The sequence below is a fragment of the Bubalus kerabau genome, chromosome 15, assembly GCF_029407905.1.
Source record: "Bubalus kerabau isolate K-KA32 ecotype Philippines breed swamp buffalo chromosome 15, PCC_UOA_SB_1v2, whole genome shotgun sequence".
In the NCBI taxonomy this organism is placed as follows: Eukaryota; Metazoa; Chordata; class Mammalia; order Artiodactyla; family Bovidae; genus Bubalus; species Bubalus kerabau.
In genome coordinates this window covers 17,532,571-17,554,489 of record NC_073638.1, presented here as the reverse complement: position 1 = coordinate 17,554,489, position 21,919 = coordinate 17,532,571, and the positions used below count along the sequence as shown (strand labels likewise).

General features: G+C 34.0%; 1 protein-coding gene across 6 annotated transcripts in view; it reads right to left on the bottom strand.

Annotated features, from left to right (window-relative positions):
- Positions 1 to 21,919, bottom strand: part of CUL5 (cullin 5) — a 130,138-nt gene that overhangs the window by 48,885 nt on the left and 59,334 nt on the right. For all 6 annotated transcript variants that reach the window (XM_055547793.1, XM_055547794.1, XM_055547792.1 and 3 more), the window contains 4 exons: positions 11,941 to 12,117; positions 10,515 to 10,656; positions 9,069 to 9,214; positions 8,906 to 8,986 (listed from right to left, as the gene is read on the bottom strand). In XM_055547793.1, the coding sequence (XP_055403768.1) occupies positions 8,906 to 8,986; positions 9,069 to 9,214; positions 10,515 to 10,656; positions 11,941 to 12,117 (546 nt within the window). The remainder of the gene's footprint in view (positions 1 to 8,905; positions 8,987 to 9,068; positions 9,215 to 10,514; positions 10,657 to 11,940; positions 12,118 to 21,919) is intronic.

Genomic DNA, 21,919 nt, shown 5'->3' with positions numbered 1-21,919 from the left:
TTTCAGTTCAAAATATCCAAAACAACTATTTAAACAATTCACAGCATAACTCACTTTTCTTTGATTCATCTATTAGAATCTGCTGTACTGATAACAGAGAAATTAAAATGAAAGTTACATTAGGATAAATCTATAAGGGGATCCTAAAAATATTTTTGTGATTATGTACTAGACAAAAAATTTAAACATTTTACATATAAAAAACTGTTAGAGAAAAATCTTGAGAGTAACTTTTATTGGCTATACATGTAAAAATCCCTTTGGGATATAAATTTTTATCCATTAAAAATGGGACTTTGTGTTCATTCCTAAAATGAAAGAATGGTATAATGTTAGAAACCCTGTTAATTCAATTTCCTGATTAGTTCAATGGAGGAAAATGCCATATGATCATCTCCACTGATGCTTCCCACCTACCCCCCAAAAAAGGCATTCTTCATAATATCCTTTATTTTTTTTTACATTTTATTTTCATTTTAGCACATAAAAGTAAAAATAACAGAGCATGCCCAAACATACTTCACCCCATTTCCTATAATGGTAACTTTTTACATAACTATAGCACAACTATCAAAACGAGGAAAATAATATTGATTTACTGCTATGAATTAACTATTGTTAGAAATTCACCAGTTTTTCCACTAATGTCTCTTTCCTGTTCCAGGATCTTATCTATAAGCCCATGCTGTTTTTGGTTGTTAGTTTTCCTAGTCTCCTTCAACCTGTGACAATTCCTAGGTCTGTGTGTGTGTATTATGATCTTGATACTTTTAAAGAATAGTAGCCAGTTATTTGTAGACTGCCCCTCAAATAGGGATTGTCTAGAATTTTCTCATTTGAATAAGTCATTCAGTTATAAATTTTTGACAAGAATTCCATAGAAATGATTTTTGTACTCTTCTTAAATGTATCATATCAAGGGGTACATAATGTCACTATGTCCTATTACTTATGCTAATCTTGATCACTTGATTAAGATTGTGTTTTTTGGGTTTCTCCATCTTGAGTAAATGAAAGTCGCTCAGTCATGTCCGATTCATTGTGACCCCAAGGACACCAGACTCCTCTGTCCATGGGATTTTCAGGCAAGAATACTGGAGTGGATAAGCCATTCCCTTCTCTGGGAGATCTTCCTGACCCAGGGATCGAACCCAGGTCCCCTGCATTGCAGGCATATTCTTTCTGTCTAAGCCACCAGGGAAGCCCATCATAGTAACTATTTTTCCATTACCAAACACTTAATACTAAGTCCAACCATGTTGCTGCAAATAGCAGTATTTTGTCCTTTATGGCTGAGTAATATTCCACTGGGGGTGTGTGTGTGTGTGTGCAGACACACACACCCTCCCTCCCATATCTTCTTAATCCAGTCATCTGTTGATGGGTACCTGGATGGCTTCCATGTCTTGGCTATTGTAAATAATGCTACAATGAACACTGGGATGCATGTATGTTTTCAAATAAAGTGTTTGTCTTTTCCAGACACATGCTCAGGAGTGGAGCTACTAAATGGTGCTGTAACTTTATTTTTAGTTTTTTAAGGAACCTCCATGTGTTTTCCATAGTGACTGCACTAATTTGCATTCTCACCAACAGTGTACAAGAGTACGTTTTCTACACATACTCGCCAATATGTGTGATCTGTACTTTTTGATGATAGCCATTTTTATAGGTGTGAGGTGGTACATCACTGTAATTTTTATTTGTATTTCTCTAATAATTAGATAGGTTGAACATCTTTTTGCGTGTCTTTCAGCCATCTGTATGTCTTCTTTGGAGAAATGTCTGTTCATGTCTTCTGCCCATTTTTTTGATTTGGTTGCTTTTCTGATATTGAGTTGTATGAGCTGTTCCAACATTGCAGATATTACATTCTCAGCCGCATCATTTGCAAATATTTTCTCCCAGGTTGCTTTTGTTTTGTTGATAGATTCCTTTGCTGTATAAAATCTTTTAATTAGGCCCTACTTGTTTATTTTTGCTTTCATTTCTTTTGCCTTGGAGACCGATCCAAGAAAATACTGCTATGATTTATGACAAAATGTCTTGAATATATTCTCTTCTAGGAATTTTATGGTTTCAGGTATTACAGTTATATTTTTAAATGACTTTGAGTTTATTTTTGTATGTGATGTGAGGGAATGTTCTAATCTCATTGGTTTAACATGGTAATATAGTTTCACCAGACATCACTTGTTGAAGAGACTGTCAGACTGCTTTGGAAATCCAGGGTCTTCTGCAGTTCCATATAAGTTTTAGGATTATTTGTTCTAATTCTGAGAAAAATGTCATGGGTATTTTGATAGGGATTGCATAGATTTCTTTGGGTAGTATGGCCATTTTCATAGTATTAATTCTTCCAATCCAAGCCAGCATGGGATATATCTTTCCCTTTTCTTGAATCATCTTCAAATTCCTTTACCAACAGCTTATAGTTTTCAGAGTATATGTCTTTCACTTCCTTGGTTACGTTTATTCCTAATAATTAAAACTTTTCTTGATAACTTCAAAATTTTTTTTTTTACTTTCTCTTTCTGACATTTCATTATTACTGTATGGAAAGGAACAGATTTCTATACATTAACCTTGTATTCTGCAACCTTGCTGAATTCATTTCTTGGTTCTAATAGTTTTGGGGTAGAGACATTAGGGTTTTCTATATCAAGTATCATGTCATTTACAAATAGTGACAGTTTTACCTCTTCCCTTCAATTTGAATATCTTTTTCTTTTTCTTGTCTTACTGCTGTGGCTAGGACTTCCAATATCATATCAAACAGAAACAGCTAGAATAGCCTTATCTTGTTCCTAAATGTAATGGGAAGGCTTTCAGCTTTAACCATGAATTACTATGGTGTCTGCGGGTTTACTGTAAATGGCATTTGTTTTGCTCCCTCTATACTCACTTTGGTAAGAGTTTTCCTTGAACAAATGTTCATTTTTTTCAAATGTCTTCACAGTATCTATGGAGATAATACTGTAATTTTTATCTTTCCTTTCTTTAATATGGTGTTATCACATTGATTTGCATACACTGAACCATCACTGTGATCCTGGAATAAATCCAACTTGATCATGGTATATCATCCTTTTTATGAATTATTGTATTTGGTTTGCTAATATTTTGCTGAGGATTTCTGCATTTTGTATTCATCAAAGACACTGGCCTGTAATTTTCTTTTCTTGTAATGTCTTTGCTATGAGGACTCACAGAATGAATCTAGGAGTACTGCCTCCTACTCAACTTATTTTATTTCTATGGTTTTAGCTGTTCTTTCTCCTTTTTTATTATTTTATTTTGGCCCTATCTCTTTTCTTCTTTGTGAACCCGGTTAAAGATTTATCAATTTTGCTTATCTTTTCAAAAAATTAGCTCTTGGATTCAATGATCTTTTCAATTTTTTTTTGAACTTTATTTTCTCTATGATCTTTATTATTACATTTCCTTCCTTCTGCTGACTTTTGGCTTTGTTTGTTCTTTTTTTATTTCTCTTAGGTGATGAATTAGGCTGTTTGAAATTTTTCTTATTTCTTGAGGAAGACTTTAATTGCATCAACTTCCCTCTTAGAACTGCTTTTTGATGCATCCCACAGATTCTGGAAAATTGTGTTTTGATTTTCATTTATCTAGAAGTATTTTATGATTTCCTCTTTGATTTTCATCACTTACTCTTTGAAGTTTTAGGAGTATGCTGTTTAGTCTTCCCATTTGTTATTTTCCCATTTTTCTTTCTTTAGTTATACTAGTTACACACTATTGTCATTAAAAAAAAAAACAACTTCTTGATAGAATTTCTATCCTTACAAATTAAGGTTTGTCTTGTGACCTAGTATGTGATCTGTCCTAGAGAACATCCCATGTACACTTAAAAAAAATGTATTCTGCCTTTTTTTCCCCGCCATGGAATATCCTGTAGATAACAAATCCAACTCATCTATTCTTTTTTCAGGATCTCTGCTGCCTTACTGATTTTCTGTCTGGATGACATATCCACCCATGTCAGTGGGGCATTAAAGTCTCCTACTATTACCGTGTTACTGCCAATTTCTCCCTTTGTATCTGTTATTATTTGCTTTATATATAGATGTTCCTGGATTGGGTGCATATATGTTAACAAGGGCAATATCCTCTTCTTGTATCATACCTTTTATCATTATATAATGCCTGTCTTTGTCTTTCATCATGGCCCTTGTTATAAAGCTTATTTTTTCTGAAATGAGTATTGCTACTCTTGCTTTCTTGTCATTTCTGTTTGCATGAAATACTTAACCCAACCCCTCACTTTAAGTCCCCTTTTAAAGGGAGTCTTTTGTAGGCAGCATATTGATGGGTCTTGTTTTTTATCCAATCAGCCTCCTATGTCTTTTGATCAGAAAATTTAGTCCACTGACATATAAAGTAATTATTGATATGTATACACTTACTGGGGCTTCCCTAGTGGCTCATATGGTAAAGAATCTGCCTGTAATACAGAAGACCCGGGTTCAACCTCTAGGAGATCCCCTGGAGAAGGGAATGGCTACCCACTCCAGTCCTCTTGCCTGGAGAATTCCACAGACAGAGGAGCCTGGAAGGCTACAGTCCATGGGGCTACAAAGAGTCAGACATGACTGAGCAACTAACACTTTCATGTACTTACTGACCTGTTTTTTTACCTGTTTTATTACCTGTTTTTCAGTTGTTTTTGTAATTCTTCTCTGTTCACCTTTTTGTTTCTTTTATTGTAATACCACACTATTTAATTACAGAGAATTTATGTTTTAATGTCTGATAGTGCTAGTTCTATTCAAAGTTTTTCTTTCTCAGTGTTTTCCTGGCTATTCTTACATGTTTATTTTTCCATGTGAATTTTCTTATCTTGTCTAATTTCATGAAATAGTTGTGGCATTCTACTGGAATTACAGGAAATATATAAATTACTTTAAGGAAAAACTGACATCTATATCATTTTGAGTAACAAAATTTAAGAATAAGAGGTATTTTTCCATTTTTTCAAATCTATTTTTGTGTCTTTGGAGTGTCTAAGGTTTTCCTCTTACAGGTTTCACAAATTTATTAAATTTTTCACAAGTATTTAATTTTCTTTGTTGTTGCTGTAAGGTTTGTCCTAATGTTATAGCCTCTGTTTATTATTTGTATATATGAAGACTGATATTTGTATGTTAATTTTATATCCTATCACTTTCCTGAATTACTTTACAATTTGAGTTAGTTTTATCATCAACTGAAGTTTTTCCAAAGTACTATCATATCATCTCTAAAGTGAGAGTTTTCCTTCTGGCTTACCCATTCTTTTGCCTCTAATTGATTTCTGTAATTTAGTTTCATGGGCTAATACTTCTATTGCAATGTTAAATAGCAACAGAAATAATGGATACAGTTGCCTTGTTCATGATCTTCATGGAAATGCCTCTTATGATTCCCCATAAAATAAAATACTGGCTTTAGGGCTAAGGTAGATACATTCCTGATAATATTCTTAATAAAATAAAAATAAACTGAATACATTATTAGCATCATAAAATGCATACATCATGCCAAAAAGAAGCATCATGCTTAATGGTGAAAATTTGAAGCACTCCTTTCAAAGACTGAAAGACAGAGATCCCAATATTATTAACATTTTTCTAAAATAAACCACTAGCAGATTTAATCCACTCAAGGAAAAATGAGCTATTTATACTAGAAAGATATAATCAGATGCTTGGAATACCCCAAAGAACAAAATAAAACTCTTATAAATAAGGAAGGAATTCAGTAAACTGCTAAGCACTATATGAATATTACTTGACATATGTATTTGGTCTTTATTAGGCCTGGCCTCATAACTGGGTACTACTTAGGTAAGACTTGCTCTATTACATAGAATACTAGTCCAGAAATTTGTTTTCTTGCATATAAATTATATGCAAGGTTTTGAAGGTTAAGGCTTACAACTTTCAAACAAGGTAACATATATCATAATTTCCTAATTTTCAGAGAAAACACAAATGTCAAAAATGTACATACTTTAAAATTAAACTTTGGTGTGCACTGCTGTGTATGCATCATGCATATGGGTATCCCCATATGAACTGATAGGCAATTGTCCTCCGCTAGTAAGAATAGCCTAACAGGTAAGCTTTGATTAAAATCAGTATCAATAAAGCATTAAGATACAGCATACCATTTTCTGATGGCTAATAATTCCTCTAAAACAGAGTTTAGGGTAGTAAATTTGGTCTGAATAATTTTCAGGGATGGCAGTAATTCTTTTCTTAGTAGCTATTCAAATAATACTGTTCATACTTTGCAGAATTTTAAATTAGAACCCAGGACTTGGTGATTTTTGGTTTACTGTTCCTTCTATTAGAACTTATTTCATCTTAACACATCATTTCTCTTGGAAACAGAAACTGTAAATTAACAAATATATAACAAATATTATATATGTAGTATAATAGCCTTAGCTCAATGAGATACATAATAACATATCTGCATTAAGCCTAAATTCCCAATGTTACAGTTAAGTCCACAGTTTTCATGCTTAATGTCTTCTCTGCACCAAATTTTGCTGTACAAACTATATAAGTGGTCACTGATTAATATTAATCTATGTTCCTAAAAGTTAGAAAAGTGATAACCTTTGGGAAAAAAGATGGTAATAATAATTTGCAGGAGCATGATGGAAGGCTCTTAATTGCTGATAATTCTTGTTCTGGTGATTTCACAGGTACCTTCACTTTGTGATAATTCACTTATTAACCTCAGATTTTTGTATACTTTCCTGTATATATATTTCAATCAAAATAGTTAATTTATAAAAATAAACAGAAAATAAAAACAAACCATACAAACAGACTTCTCATCTCCCCAGTAAAGCACCATTTCTTTGCAAGCACATTATATTGCACTTAGGATCTTTCTTGAAACAAAACAAAAATGTATCTTTAGACTCTAGAATCATTCAGCGTGATAAGATGTTCATACTACTTGGATTCCTTGCAAGAGCAAGTTCACATCTTCTATCTCAAGATTTTTCCCAAAACGTATACATGCATATTTTAAAGTAGAGAGGGAGATTTAACTGTTCTACATAAGCTTTCATGTGTATTTGTTTATCTCTACCTTTCTCATTCTCTTTTTCTTCCTCTCTCTTATTCACCCTATAAATTGGACCTCTATAGTTGAATTTCTGTTCAGGTTACTATAAATATGATACAACTAAGATGTATAAACTATAGTATAAGAACAATTCTACCTTACAAAATTACAACATCCCCATCGAGTGATATATGCAGACCAATCAACTCAAAATATTCAAATCCCTCTAACTAAACTCATCTCTCTCCCTCACTACCAAGATATATTATTATACCAAGTCTCTCTGCAGCAGCACAATTCTCCTAAGCCAAAACCTCAGAAACATTGTTGATTTTAGCTATATCATCCCCATTCATAAGACATAATGTTCCACCTCTGGGAAGTCTGTTTCTACCCTCTTTCTTTCCATTCCCATTGCTATAACCCTATTTGGTACTCCAAATACCCTGCTTGAATTATTGCAAAAACTTCCCACTTCTAACCCAAGCTATTACCCACTCTAACTAATCTTTCATATTGTCACTAGATTAATCTTTCTGAGGGATAACTTTGGACATGGCATACTTGTTTTAAAAATATTCAATGGCCTTCCCTAACTTCTGAATGTAGCTCAAGTGAAAGTCACTCAGTCGTGTCTGACTCTGCAACCCCATGGATCTCCAGGCCAGAATACTGGAGTGGGGAGCCTATCCCTTCTCCAGTGGATCTTCCCAACCTGGGAATCAAACCAAGGTCTCCTGCATTGCAGGTGGATTCTTTACCAGGTGACCTACCAGGAGCTACCAAGACTGGTTTTAAATCTCTACAGAGAACTTCTAAAAACAACCATTACATATGCTCCCTTTTCTGCCAGTATCAGAGTTATTTGAAAGGAAATGTACTGCACATAATAAAAAGCAAAATGGACAAGAGAAAAAAGGTCCAACTCAGTCCAATTACTGAACAAATAAACATCACTAGCACTCAAGATGGAAGAAGTCAAAGAAAAATCAGAAGTAAGAAAAAAGAAATCCCAACCGTAGTTCAAAAGTCTGGCTGTAAGCAAACCTGAATGTTACATTTTTGAATGTAAATCTAAATTTAGTTAGTAGGCTCCAAAGACTGAAAGGAGCTAGAGGAAATATTACTTCTATATTAAATTTGATTCTTAAATTCCTTAACAAAGCACACTGTCACCCTCCCTGTAAGAGAAAACACCAGAATATATACTGTAGCATGGCAACTACCTCTGTCATTTTTTTAAAATGAGGAACTTACAACATAAGACAAACACTATATAAAAGACTAATGTTCTCTTATCAAGTAATTAATATTTTATTTCCTACAAGAGAGGTATGAAAACATCTTCCCATAGTAACAAGAAATATCCCCCTGTAGTAATGATTTGGTGCTCACTCATTTGATGTTCGCAGCCACTATTTTATAAAATGTAATTACCATGAATAGTGAGAATCAACTGTATCTCTCAGGAGCATATTTTACTTGCCACCTGAAAATCCATAATGTGATTAACTTTAGGTATGCACAAAATATAATAAAAGGTGACTGATTAAAAACTAAATAAATATAGAAAAGTCTAGAGCAGGGATGGCAAACAGATTTTATCTTGCACATCACCTTTGTGGAAAAATAATGAGTTCTGAATAAGGTGCCTTCTGAAGCTGTGCTTTGGCTCAGTGGGAAAGAATACTATAATCAATTAGTAATACTGGTCACAGGAGTGAGAAATGATAAATAATGTTACTTGCATCATGTAGTTGCCACCCCTGTGCTACTGCACTTTAAATAATGTCAAAAAACAAACAACTACGAAATTACTTACTGCTTCAACAGAGTTACATTCTCGTCTTGTTTCTAAATAACGTAGGGCTCGTTTTTCTTCTTCTTTTAATTTAGCATCTGCCTGTCCAGAAGCAAAATAGCAATCATTTTAAGAACATCAAGAAAACAGCTCAAATGATCACATATACTAGGTTCTGACTTACATATTTCATATAATTCTGTACACCATTTTGTTGTAAATACGAGGGTGCCTGTGTTCTATAAAATCTCTCTGTTGAATCCAAGTATGCCTTCTCAAAATTGTCCCTATAAATTTGGAGCTTATCCTCTGGATTAGAACAAAGGTTAACTGAAAAACAGAAAATAAAATTTTACTCTAATTATGATTGAAATCAGTATTTTGAGTACAATAAATGAAAAACAAATATTGAGGAGTCATGTTCAAGGGACTGTGACCATGCCCATAAGAACACACAGTCATATAAGACAAAATCCCTCTCTATAAAAAACGTGAAAAGGTAAAAACACAAAGGAGTAAAGTGACATATAGTACAGAAAATGTGAACTATTTTTGAATAGGAACAAGACTGATGAATAACTGGATGATCAAGAAACCATTCACAGAAGAGATGGGATTTGAATTCAGTCTTTTGGAACAAATTAGGATTTACACTGGTTAGTAAATACTCAGAAGTAGAACAATACGAGATCAAATCAACATACAACAATGAGGTTATCTGAATGGATTGTAAGCTTAATAGAAGATAAGGCAGAATGGCAAGCTGGGAATGCTTATGGAGAACCTCAACTCTCTGGATAAGTAACCTAAATTTAGCATGGCATACCACTAAATGGGTAATACCAATACAACAGTACTTAAAAATTAATCTTGTGAAAGTATATGGGTTCAATGATAGCAACAGTATCACTATAAGAAGACTGTTTCAAAAGTCTAGAAGTAGAAATTAAAGAAGTCTAAGCTGGTAGCAATTGAAATAAAAAGGAAGAAATTTCAGGGACATGGCTAAAGAAAATATAGACTTTACATCTAAAGAAATACAAGGACAACACAGAAAGCAAGTCAAAGATAACCAAAGGTTCATTAATATAAAATCTTCTTACTGAAAACTAGTTTGTGTCAGACATCCTATGATCAGTAAAGATACAGTGTCAAGAACACAGTTAAAAATGCTAAAGTATTATGACAGGAGAGCACAGGTACTATGAAGCACCTAACCTAGTCTGGGAATTAGGAAAGACCTCTATGAGGAAACAGAGGATTTGACTGAATGAATAAGAAAAGTCTGGAAAGGAATGTACACACATGAAATTAACTGATGCCCTAAAAATATAAGTTAAAAAAATGGTTACCTTTTATAAGCTAGAGTTTTAAGACTGTTTCTCTAATTTACATAGCTAAAAAGATTTACTAGCTAAGAGATGAGTGAAATGGAGAAAATAAATATTAACTACACAAATATGAATTTTTCCAGGTTTCACCGAAGAATATCTTTTCTGTACTCTTAAAGCATAGGGCACTAAAAGCAGATGCCACTATATGCTAACAAACATAACTGTGATAGTACTATTCTATAATTGTCTTAGAATTTCCATGAAAAGGATATTTGATCATAAGGTTCAGAACATACCATAGGATTCTCTTACTCCAATGACAAGCTGAGAATCAAAAGCTTCTCCTAATCTTTCAGCATGGACCAGCTTCATTGCACTATCTTGAAGTCTGTTTTTTATATTTGAAAAGATTGATTCATTCCATGTATCTAGCATGAGCTAGGAAAAAAAGAACAAAATAGGCAATCATTTTAATTATTAATATACCAAGTACCATATATACACACAAAAATTTTAAGTACAAATGCTAAAAAAAGGAAAGCAAACTCTTAGTGTCCTACATTCACTTGAATACTATAGGAAACCAATATATTTAAATTTGGTAAATATCATCTGGTAAACAACAGCAAAGAACAAGTGTTTGTTAGAGTTAAACACAACTGGATTTGAATTCAAGCTGTTATTTACATATCTGCTTTCTCAACTGGAAAATAGTGAAAATAACAGTACAAATTTCATGTGTTTGTTGCAAAATTAAACATGGTAATACATGGAAAATGTTACTTTCTCTATATAGTTCGAAGGTTGAATTTCAGAAATAATGATACGTGTTTGGGACGTTCATATGCATATCTGTATAAAATATGATAAATGTGAAAAGGATACATTGAAAATATGTTTGATAATAAATCACAGAAGAATATACAAATTTACTTTATAAATGTTTTATTTATGGAAAGAGCACATACATACTCATGAATATGCTGTCAGTATTAGCACAAACTTTAAGGCTGGGAAAAGGCAACAAAGTATAGGCCACTATTTGAATGCCTATGTTGGTTGCTATAACCAGTGAGTTGTTCAACGTTCAAATGGAATTTTTTACTTTTAAAATCTGTGGTTCCGTTTGATTCTCACAAGTAGAAATACATATGTATTAAATACATATGAAAAACAAGGACAGCAAAGTTAGGTTGTAACTGATTGAAGAACTGAAAGGGAAATCTGGAACTCTTCAATTTCAGAGTTTAGTTCTTTCTATTAATTCATGAGCTGTCACTGGACACAGAGTTTTTACAGCAGTTTAGCCACAATTAAACACAAAAATTCCAGAAGGTAATATATTAATGGAAGGATTTTTTGAACAGAAAAAAAGTAATTTAATTTATAGAAAAGTAAAAGTATAAAAAAGAAGGAAATAAAATTCTGAAGATAAAACTAGGAAAAGGAGAAAGTGAAACGGAAAAGGAGAAAGTGAAAAGGAAAAGCAAAGGAGGTAATGTCTGAACACAGATCTACAGCTTAAGACCACATAAAAGAAGAGAGAAAACTAAAAGTAGATGAAAGAAAAGCAGTATTAGTTAATACAACACAGCAAAAGCTGAACAAGAGTTTGTTTATATGTGAAGTAGAAAAACCCATTTCAGTGCAAATTTATTTCGAAAGTCTTCAACTCACCCTATTTCTGAAGAATATTAGGGAAAACTGAGGAAATTGACTTACCTTTCTAACAATACTGTCTTCTACATTTGATTTTTTATTGCTGCCCTGTTTACCCATTAAAGTAATCTCTAGTTGACAGAAAGGCTTCGGTAAAATATCACACTGTGTAAAGAATTTTCGCCATTCAACAATGTAAGCTTTTAGCAAAGCTGTATCATCTTGATGGCTCAGTACTCGCTGAAAAAAAAAAGAATCAATTTTAAATAAATACAAGTGCTAAAAGAAAAAAAAAACATATTCATGCCATCATAAATTTAGGTTATTGTATACTCTAAATTATACCTAAAAGAAAACATATGTATATACACAAGAAAAAAACTATACTATACTATAGTATAGTTCATTACTATAATGAACATTTTACAATATATACAGATGTTGAATCACTACATGGTATACTAATAAAATGTTATGTGTCAATTATATTTTAATTAAAAAAAATCCTATATCCTTTAGCTATTACCTTCCTACCCTCCTCCTTTCTTGGTTGTGCCCTCCTCACCTAGCCCTAAGTAATCACTAATTTATTTTCTGTGTCTATATATTTGCCTGTTCTGGGCTTTCATATGGATGAAACTATATAATATGTAGACTTTTATGACTGACTTTTTTTTACCCACCACAGTGTTTTCAGGGCTCATCCAAGTAGTATTATAGGTCAGTACTTTATTCCTAAATACTATTCCATTTCATGGACATAACATATTTTATTTATCTACTTATTCACTGGTGAACATGTGGATCATTTCCAACTTTTGGCTATCATGTACAATGCTACTATAAATGGCTGTCTACCAAAATAAGAAAATGTTCACAAAAAACTTATGCACACTTACCAAAAAAAAAGAGAAAGGATTCAAATATCTCAATTCAGAGATGAAAGAGGAGACACTACAACTGATACCACACATGTAAAAAGGATCATAAGAGACTACTATGAACTACTGAATGCCACCAACAAACTTGACAATCTACTAGAAATGGATAAATTCCTAGAAACATACAATCAACCAAAACCTTTTTGTGAAGAAAAAGAAATGTAAACAGATTACCGGTAAGTTATTAATATCATTCACAATTTAAAAATTCCCAAGAAGGGAGATTGGTTCAAGATGGTAGAGTAGAAGGACGTGTGCTCATCTCCTCCTGCAAGAGCACTGAAATCACAACTAACTGTTGAACAACCGTCAACAGGAGGATGCTGGAACCCACCAAAGAAAGATACAAAAGACAAAGGAAAAGTTGCAACAATACGGCAGGAGGGGCATAATCACAATAAAATCAAACTCCATACCTATGAGGTGGGCAGCCCGCAAACTGGAGAACAATAATACCAAAAAAGTTTTCCCACTATTGTAAAGGTTCTGAGCCCCACATCAAGCTTCCCAGCCTGGAGATTCTGGCAAAGGGACAAGGAATTCCCAGGGAAACTGAAGGCTAGTGGGATTGGATTATAGAACTTCCACAGGACTGTGGAAAACAGACTTTGCACTCCTGGAGGGCATACACAAAATCTTGTGTGCATAAAGAACCACAAGAAAGGAGTAGTGATCCCACAGGAGATTGAGCCAGACTTACCTGCTACTGTTGGAGGGTCTCTTGCAGAGGTGTGAGGTGGCAGTGGCTCATCATGGCACTGACAGCAGCAATCCTAGGAAGTGCCACTGACACTGGAGGATGCCATCTGCCCTACCATAGAGCCTACAGACTCCAGGGTTCCGTTGCTTCAGGCTAAACAACTAACAAGGAGGGAGCACAGCCCATCCATTAGCAGAAAATGAGATTAAAGTTTTATTGATCATGGTACTGCCCACCAGAGCAAGACCCAGTTTTTCCCACTGACAGTCCCTCCCATGAGGAAGCTTGCACAATCTTCTTAGACAGCCTCATCCACCAGAGGGCAGACAGAAGAAGCAAGAAGAACTACAATCCTGCAGCCTCCAGAATAAGAACAACAATCACAAAAAGTTAAATAAAACAAAAAGGCAGAGGATTACATCCCAGATGAAGGAACAAGATAAAACCCCAGAAAAGCAACTAAATGATATGGAGATAAGCAACCTTCCAGAAAAAGAATTCAGAATAATAACAGTGAAGATAATCCAGGATCTTGGAAAAAGAATGGAGAGGATGCAAGAAATGTTCACCAAAGACCTAGAAGAACTAAATTAAGAACCAACAGAGATAGACAACACACTAGAAAGAATAACAAAATAATTGTGGTAAGAGAATGGATAAGTGACCTGGAAGATGGAATGGCTGAAATCACTGCTGCAAAACGGAATATAAAAAGAAGAACGAAAAAAAAAAAAAAAAAAAAAAAAGGACAGCCTAAAGACCCCTGGGACAATCTTAAACACACCAACATTTGTATTATAGGAGTCTCAGAAGGAGAAGAGAGAGAGAGAGAAAGGACTCAGGAAAGCATTTGAAGAGATAATAGATGAAAACCTCCCTAACATGGGAAAAGAAATAGCCAACAAAGTCTAGGAAGCAGAAAGTCCCGGACAGGATAAACCCAAAGATGAAGACACTGAGACACATAGCAATCAAACTGCTAAAAATTGAAGGCAAACATAAAATATTAAAAGCAATAAGGGAAAAATGACACACACACAAAAGACATACAAAGGAACTCCCATATGATTATCAGCTGATTTCTCAACAGAAACTCTGCAAGTCAGAAGGGAGTGGCACAGTATATTTAAAGTGATGGAAGGAAAGAACCTATAAGCAAGAAAACTCTACCCAGCAAGGATCTTGTTTAGATTTGATGCAAAAATCCAAAGCTTTACAGACAAGCAAAAGTTAAGAGAATTCAGCACCACAAAACCAGCTTTACAACAAATGCTAAAGAAACTTCTCTAGGAAGGAAACACAAGAGAAACAAAAAACATATAAAAATAAGCCCAAAACAATTAAGGAAGTGGTGCCACCAAGGAAGCCCAATAGGATCATACATATTCACAATTATGTTAAATGTAAATGTATTAAATGCATAAGCAAAAGACATAGACTGGCTGGGTGAATAGAAAAATAAGACCCATATCTACAAGAGACCTACCTCAGATCTAGGGATACTTACAGACTGAAAGTAAACAAATGGGAGAAGGTAGTCCATACAAATGGAAATCAAAAGAAAGCCGGAGTAGCAATATTCATATCAGACAAACAGACTTTAAAACACAGACTGTTGTAAGAGACAAAGTAGGACAGTACATAATGATCAAGGGATCAATCCAAGAAGAAGATATAACAATTATAAGTGAATATGCACCCAATACAGGAGCACTCAACATATAAGGCAAATACTAATAACCATAAAGGAAGAAATTAACAGCAACACAATAATAGTAGGGGGCTTAACCATCCCACTTTCATCAATGCACAGATCATCCACAGAAAATTTATAAGGAAACACAGGCCTTAAATGAATGACACATTAGATCTGATAGACTTAAGTGATATTTATAGAGGATTCCACCAAAAAGCAGCAGACTATACATTCTTCTCAGTGCACACAGAACATCCTCCAGAACTGATCACATGCTGGGCCACAAGGTGAATCTTGGTAAATTTAAGAAAACTGAAATCATATCCAGTATCTATTCTGATCATAACATTGAGACTAGAAATAAACAAGGGAAAAAAGAAACTGTAAAAAAACACAAACATGTGCCAGCTAAACAATATATTACTAAACAACCAATTGATCACTGAAGAAATCAAAGAGAAAATAAAAAAATTCCTAGGGACAGTAATGATGAAAGCACAATGGTCCAAAACCTATGGGATGAAGCAAAAGCAGTTCTAAGAAAGAAGTTTACAGCAATACAATCAAGAAACAAGAAAAATCTCAAATAAAGAACCTAAGCTTACACCTAAAGAAACTAGAGAAAGGAGGACAAACAAAACCTAAAGTTAGTAGAAGGAAACAAATTATAAAGATCTTGGCAGAAATAAATAAAATAGAGACAAAACAATCACAAAGGTCAATGAACTGAAAGCTGGCTCTTTGAAAAAATAAACAAAATTGATAAACCTTTAGCCAGACTCAGCAATATAAAAAGGGTGAAGACTCAAAGCAATAAAATTATAAATGAAAAAGAAGTTACAACTGACTCCAAAGAAACACCAAGGATCATATAAGACTACTATGAGCAACTGTATGCTAATAAAATGGACAACCTGGAAGAAATGGACAAATTCTTAGAAAGGTACAGTATCCCTAGACTGAATCAGGAAGAAACAGAAAGTATGAACAGACCAATCACAAGCACTGAAATTGCAACTGTGACTGTCAACATTTAGAGAAGAGTCCACATCTATGCTTCTGAAACTGTTCCCAAAAAATTGATGAGGAAGGAAAACTTCCAACTTTCAAACTCATTCTATGAGGCCCCCATCGCCTTGATACAAAATCAGACAAATATACCACACACAAAAAAGAAAATTACAGGCCAGTATCACTGATGAACACAGATTCAGAAACCCTCAACAAAACACTAGCAATTTGCATCCAACAATACATTAAAAAGATCATTCACCATGATCAAGAGGGATTCATCCCAGGAATACAAGGATTTTTCAATATCTGCACAGCAATCTATATGACACGTCACATCCACAAGTTGAAGAATAAAAAGAGTATGATCATCTCAATAGATGCAGAAAAATTTTCACAAAATTCAGAACCCATTTATGATAAAAACTCTCCATAGAGTGGGCACAGAGGGAACATACCTGAACAGAATAAAGGCCATATACAACAAACCTTTACGTAACATCATATTCAATGGTGAAAAGCTGAAAGTATTTCCTCTAAGATCAGGAAAAAGACAAGGATGTCCACTCTCATGTTTATTCAACATAGTTTTCAAAGTCCTTGCTACAGCAATCAGAGAAGAAAAGAAAGTAAAGGGACTCTAAATTGGAAAAGAAGTTAAACTGTCACTGTTTGCAGATGACGTAATACTATACATAGAAGATCCTAAAGATGCCAACACAAAACTACTAGTGCTCATCACTGAGTTTAGTAAAGGTGCAGGTTACAAAATTAATACACAGTAATCTGTTGCATTTCTATACACTAACAATGAAGGATTGGAAAGAGAAATTCAAGAAACAATTACATTTACCATCACATCAAAAAGAATAAAATACCTACAAATAAACCTACCTAAAGAGACAAAAGACTTGAACCCCAAAAACTGCAAGACACTGTTGAAAGAAAAAGACAAACAGATGGAAAGTCATACCATGTTCATGTGTTGGAAGAATCAACGTTGTCAAAATAACTATACTGCCTAAGGCAATCTACAGATCCAATGCAATCCCTATCAAATTACCAATGATATTTTTCATAGAACTAGAACAAAAAAATCTTAAAATCTATACAAAGACACATAAGATACTGAATAGCCGGGCAACCTTGGTAAAGAAAAATAGAGCTAGAGGAAATCAGACTCCCTAACTTCAGACTATACTACAAGCTACAGTCATCAAAACAGTATGGTCCTGGCACAAAAAACAGAAATATAAATCAATGGAACAGGATAGAAAATCCAGAAATAAATCCATGCACTTACGGTCAATTAATCTATGGCAAAAGAGGCAAGACTATATGTTAAAAAGACACAGTTCAACAAATGGTGCTGGGAAACTGGATAGCTACGTGTTAAAAAAAAAAAAATTAGATAATTCTTTAATACCATACACAAAAATAAGCTCAAAATGGATCAGAGACCTAAATGTGAGACGGGACACTATAAAACTCCTAGAGGAAAACAGGCAGAACACTCTCTGACATAAATGGCAGCAATATCTTTTTTGATCCATCTCACAGAATAATGGAAATAAAAGCAAAAATAAACAAACAGGATGTACTTAAATCAAAAGGGTTCGCACAGCAAAGGGAACCACAGAAAAACAAAAAGAGAGCCCACAAACTGGGAGAAATGATGTGGAAAACAAGGGTCTCCAGAACTTACAAATACCTCATGATGCTTAACAACATCAAAACAAACAACCGAATCAAATATTGGGCCGAAGAGTTAAATAGGCATTTCTCCAAAGAAGACATACAGATGGCCAAGAGAACATAAAAAGATGTTCAACATCACTAATTTACAGAGAAATGCAAACCAGAACTACAATGAAATATCACTTCACACCAGTCAAAATGGCTATCATCAAAAAATCCATAAACATAAATGCTGGAGAGGGTTTGGAGAGAAGGTAACCCTCCTACACTGTTGGTGGGAATGTAAACAGGTAGATATACTATAGAGACCAGTATGGAGGTTCCTTAAAAAGAATAAAAATAAAGCTACCATATGACCCTGCAGTCCCATTCCTGAGCATGTATCTGGAGAAAAACATGATCCAAAAAGATACATGCACCTGTGTTCACTGAAGCACTGTTTACAATAGCCAAGACATGGAACCAACCTAAATGCCAGTCAACAGAGGAATGGAGAAGGAAGATGTGGGCATACATACAATGGAATATCACTCAGCCATTAGAAAGAGTGAAATAATGCCATTTGTAGCAACATGAATGGACCAAGAGATTGTCACACTGAGTGAAGGAAGACAGAGAAGGAGAAATATCATAGCACTTACAAAACAGAAAGACCCCTAGACTTAAAAGAACAAACTTATGATTACCTGTACACATTGCTATATTTAAAATAGATAACCAAAAAATACCTGCTATATAACACATGGAACTCTGTTTAATACTACGTGGCAGTCTGGATGGGAGGGGAGTTTGGGGAAGACCAGGTACATGTATACATGTGGCTGAGGCCCTTAGTGTTCACCTGAAACTACCACAACACTGTTAATCAGCTATACTCCAATACAAAACAAAAAGTTTAAAAAAATGATCTTGAGAAAACTGGTTAGCTCTTTGGAAAAAGAATGAAGTTAGATCCTTACTCCAAAGTATAATTCAAAATAAATTCAAAATAAACTAAGTGTCCAAAATAAAAAGAACTGGCTAATCAGTTTCTGGATGGAGAAATCCATTACAAACAAAACAAGAAAGGTGGAAGATACTATTAAAAAGATTAATAAAGATTTAGAATCTAAATGTTAAAAAAAATAAAATAAATGATACAAATAAACTTACTTACAAAACAGAAACAGACTCCCAGACTTAGAGAACAAACTTAAAGTTGCAAGGAGGTAGGGGAAGAATGTGGGGAAGGGATAAGTAGATATTTCGGGATTGACATATACACACTGCTATATTTAAAATAGTATTGAGGTATGGTAGAAACCCACATAATATTATTAAGCGATTATACTTCAATTAAAAATAAATGTATTTTAAAAAATAATAAAATGGATAACCAACAAGGGCCTACTAAAAAGCACTGTATAATTCTCCTCAATGTTATGTGGCAGCCTGGATGGGAAGGGACTCTGCAGGAGACAGATACATGTATATGTATGGCTGAGTCCCTCTCTGTTCCCCTGAAACTATCATAACAGTGTTAACTGGCTATATCCCAACACAAAATAAAAAGTTAAAAAAAAAAAAAAAAAGCTCACAAACACACACAGATCCAAATGGAAAAGGAAACTTCGTTTTCATTCTAATCCACCAATTACAAATGCGTTTTGTAGAAAAAAATATTTCCAACAAATAAAGTCCAGGATCAGATGGTTTCACTGCTGAATTTATCAAACATTTAAAACAGAACTAATACTAATCCTTCTCAAATTCTTTCAAAAAATAGAATAGGAGGGAACACTTCCAAACTCATTTATTAGCCTAGCATTACCCAAATGCCAAAATCAGACAAGGATGCCAAAAGAAAATTACAAATCAGAATCGCTGATGAATGTCGATATAAGGAATTCTGAAAAACAATCAGCAAGCCAAATTCCACAGCATCATACACCATGATCAAGTAGGATTTTATTTCAGGCATTTAAGAATAGGTCCACACTTAAAAATTAATGAGTGTGATACACCACATTAACAAAATGAATTAAAACCATGATCATCTCAATGGATGCAGAAAAAAGCATATGACAAAACTCAACACATATTTATGATTAAAAACTTTCAACAAAATGGGTATAGAGGGAATGTACCTCAACTTAATAAAGAACAAGCCCACAACTAACATTATATTCAACGGTGAAAAGTTGAAAGCTATTCTTCTAAGATCAGGAATAAGACAAGGATGCCTACTCTTACCATTCCTATCCAACACTACTGGAAGCCTTATCCAGAGCAATTAGTTAGGAAAAAGACAGAAGTAACACTGTCACTACTTGTAGATGACATGATACTATATATAGAAAACACTAGAGACTCCATTAAGTAATAAATAAATCCAGTAAAGTTGCAGGATAGAAAAATCAATATATAAAAATCTCCTGAGTTTTTATACACTAATAACAAACTATCAAAAAGAAATTAGGGGGAAAATATCCCAGTTAAAATCTCATCTGAAAGAACAAAATATCTAAGAATATTAATAAATTTAAGAGGTAAAAGACCTACACTGAAACACTGATAAAAGAAACTAAGACACAAATAAATAAAAAGATATTCTGTGCTTACAGATTGTTAAAATCCTATTGTTAAAATGTCCCCACTACTCAAAGTAGTATAGGTTTGTTATAATACCTATCAGAATTCTAATGACATTTTTCACAGAAATAGAACCAAGAATACTAAAATTTGTAGAACTATAAAAGACCCTGAATAGCCAAAGTAGTCCTGAGAAATAACAAAGCTGGAGGCATCATGCTTCCTGACTGCAAATTATTTTACAAAGCTAGTAATTAAAACAGTATGGTACTGGCATAAAAGGGTCTTCCTTGGTGGCTCAACAATAAAAAATTCTCCTGCCAATCAACAGTGCTACAAAGAGTTGAACATGACTTACCGACTAAACAACAACAACAAATGGAACAAAGTGAATACGTTGTTCAATAAAGTTTTTGGTGAAAATGAAAAATGTATCTCTTATTTTTACTTAAAAACAAAAGGAACCTTCTGGCCAACTCAATACAGCATGGTGACTACAGTTAGTAATAGAGTAGCACACATTTGAATGCTGCTAAGAAAAGTAAATCTTAAAAGTTCTCATCATAAGAAAAAAATTTTGTAACTATGTGTGGTGATGGATATGAAGTAGACTTATTGTGGTGATCATTTTGCAATATGTACATATCATTTTACAAAATATACAAATATCAAATAACTATGTTGTATACCTGAAACTAGCATAATGTTATATGTCAATTATACCTAAAACAAAACTTGGGCACAAATATTTGTTCACAGCACCATTATTCAAAATAGAGAAAAAGTAGTAACACTCCAATGTCTATCAATGACAAATAGGTAAACAAAATACAGCATAGTCATACAATGGAATAGGTCTTTCCCAGTGACTCAGTTGGTAAAGAGTCTGCCTGCAACGTGGGAGACCTGGATGCAATCCCTGGGTTGGGAAGAGCCCCTGTAGAAGGAAATGGAAACCCACTCCAGTATTCTTGCTTGGAGAATTCCATGGACAGAGGAACCTGGTGGGCTCCATCCAGTCCATGGGATCACAAAGAGTCAGACACACAACTAAGTGACTAACACTTTCACTTTCATACAATGAAGTATTACTCACCCATAAGAAGGAATGAAATAGTGCTAAATGGTACAACATAGATGAAACCTGAAAAACATTACTCCAAGTGAAAGATGCCAGTCATAAAAGGCCAAATATATAGGATTCCATTTATAGGAAATATCTAGGATAAATAAATCCACAGGAACAGAAAGTAGATTACTGTTTGCCAAAGGGAAGGGAGAGTTTATGGGGGCGTAACTGCTAATGGGTACAGAGTTTCTATTAATGTCTGGGCTGATGTATGTGTTAGTCACTCAGTCTTGCTGGACTCTTTGTGACCCCACAGACTGTAGCCCACTAGGCTTTTCTGTTCATGGAATTCTCCA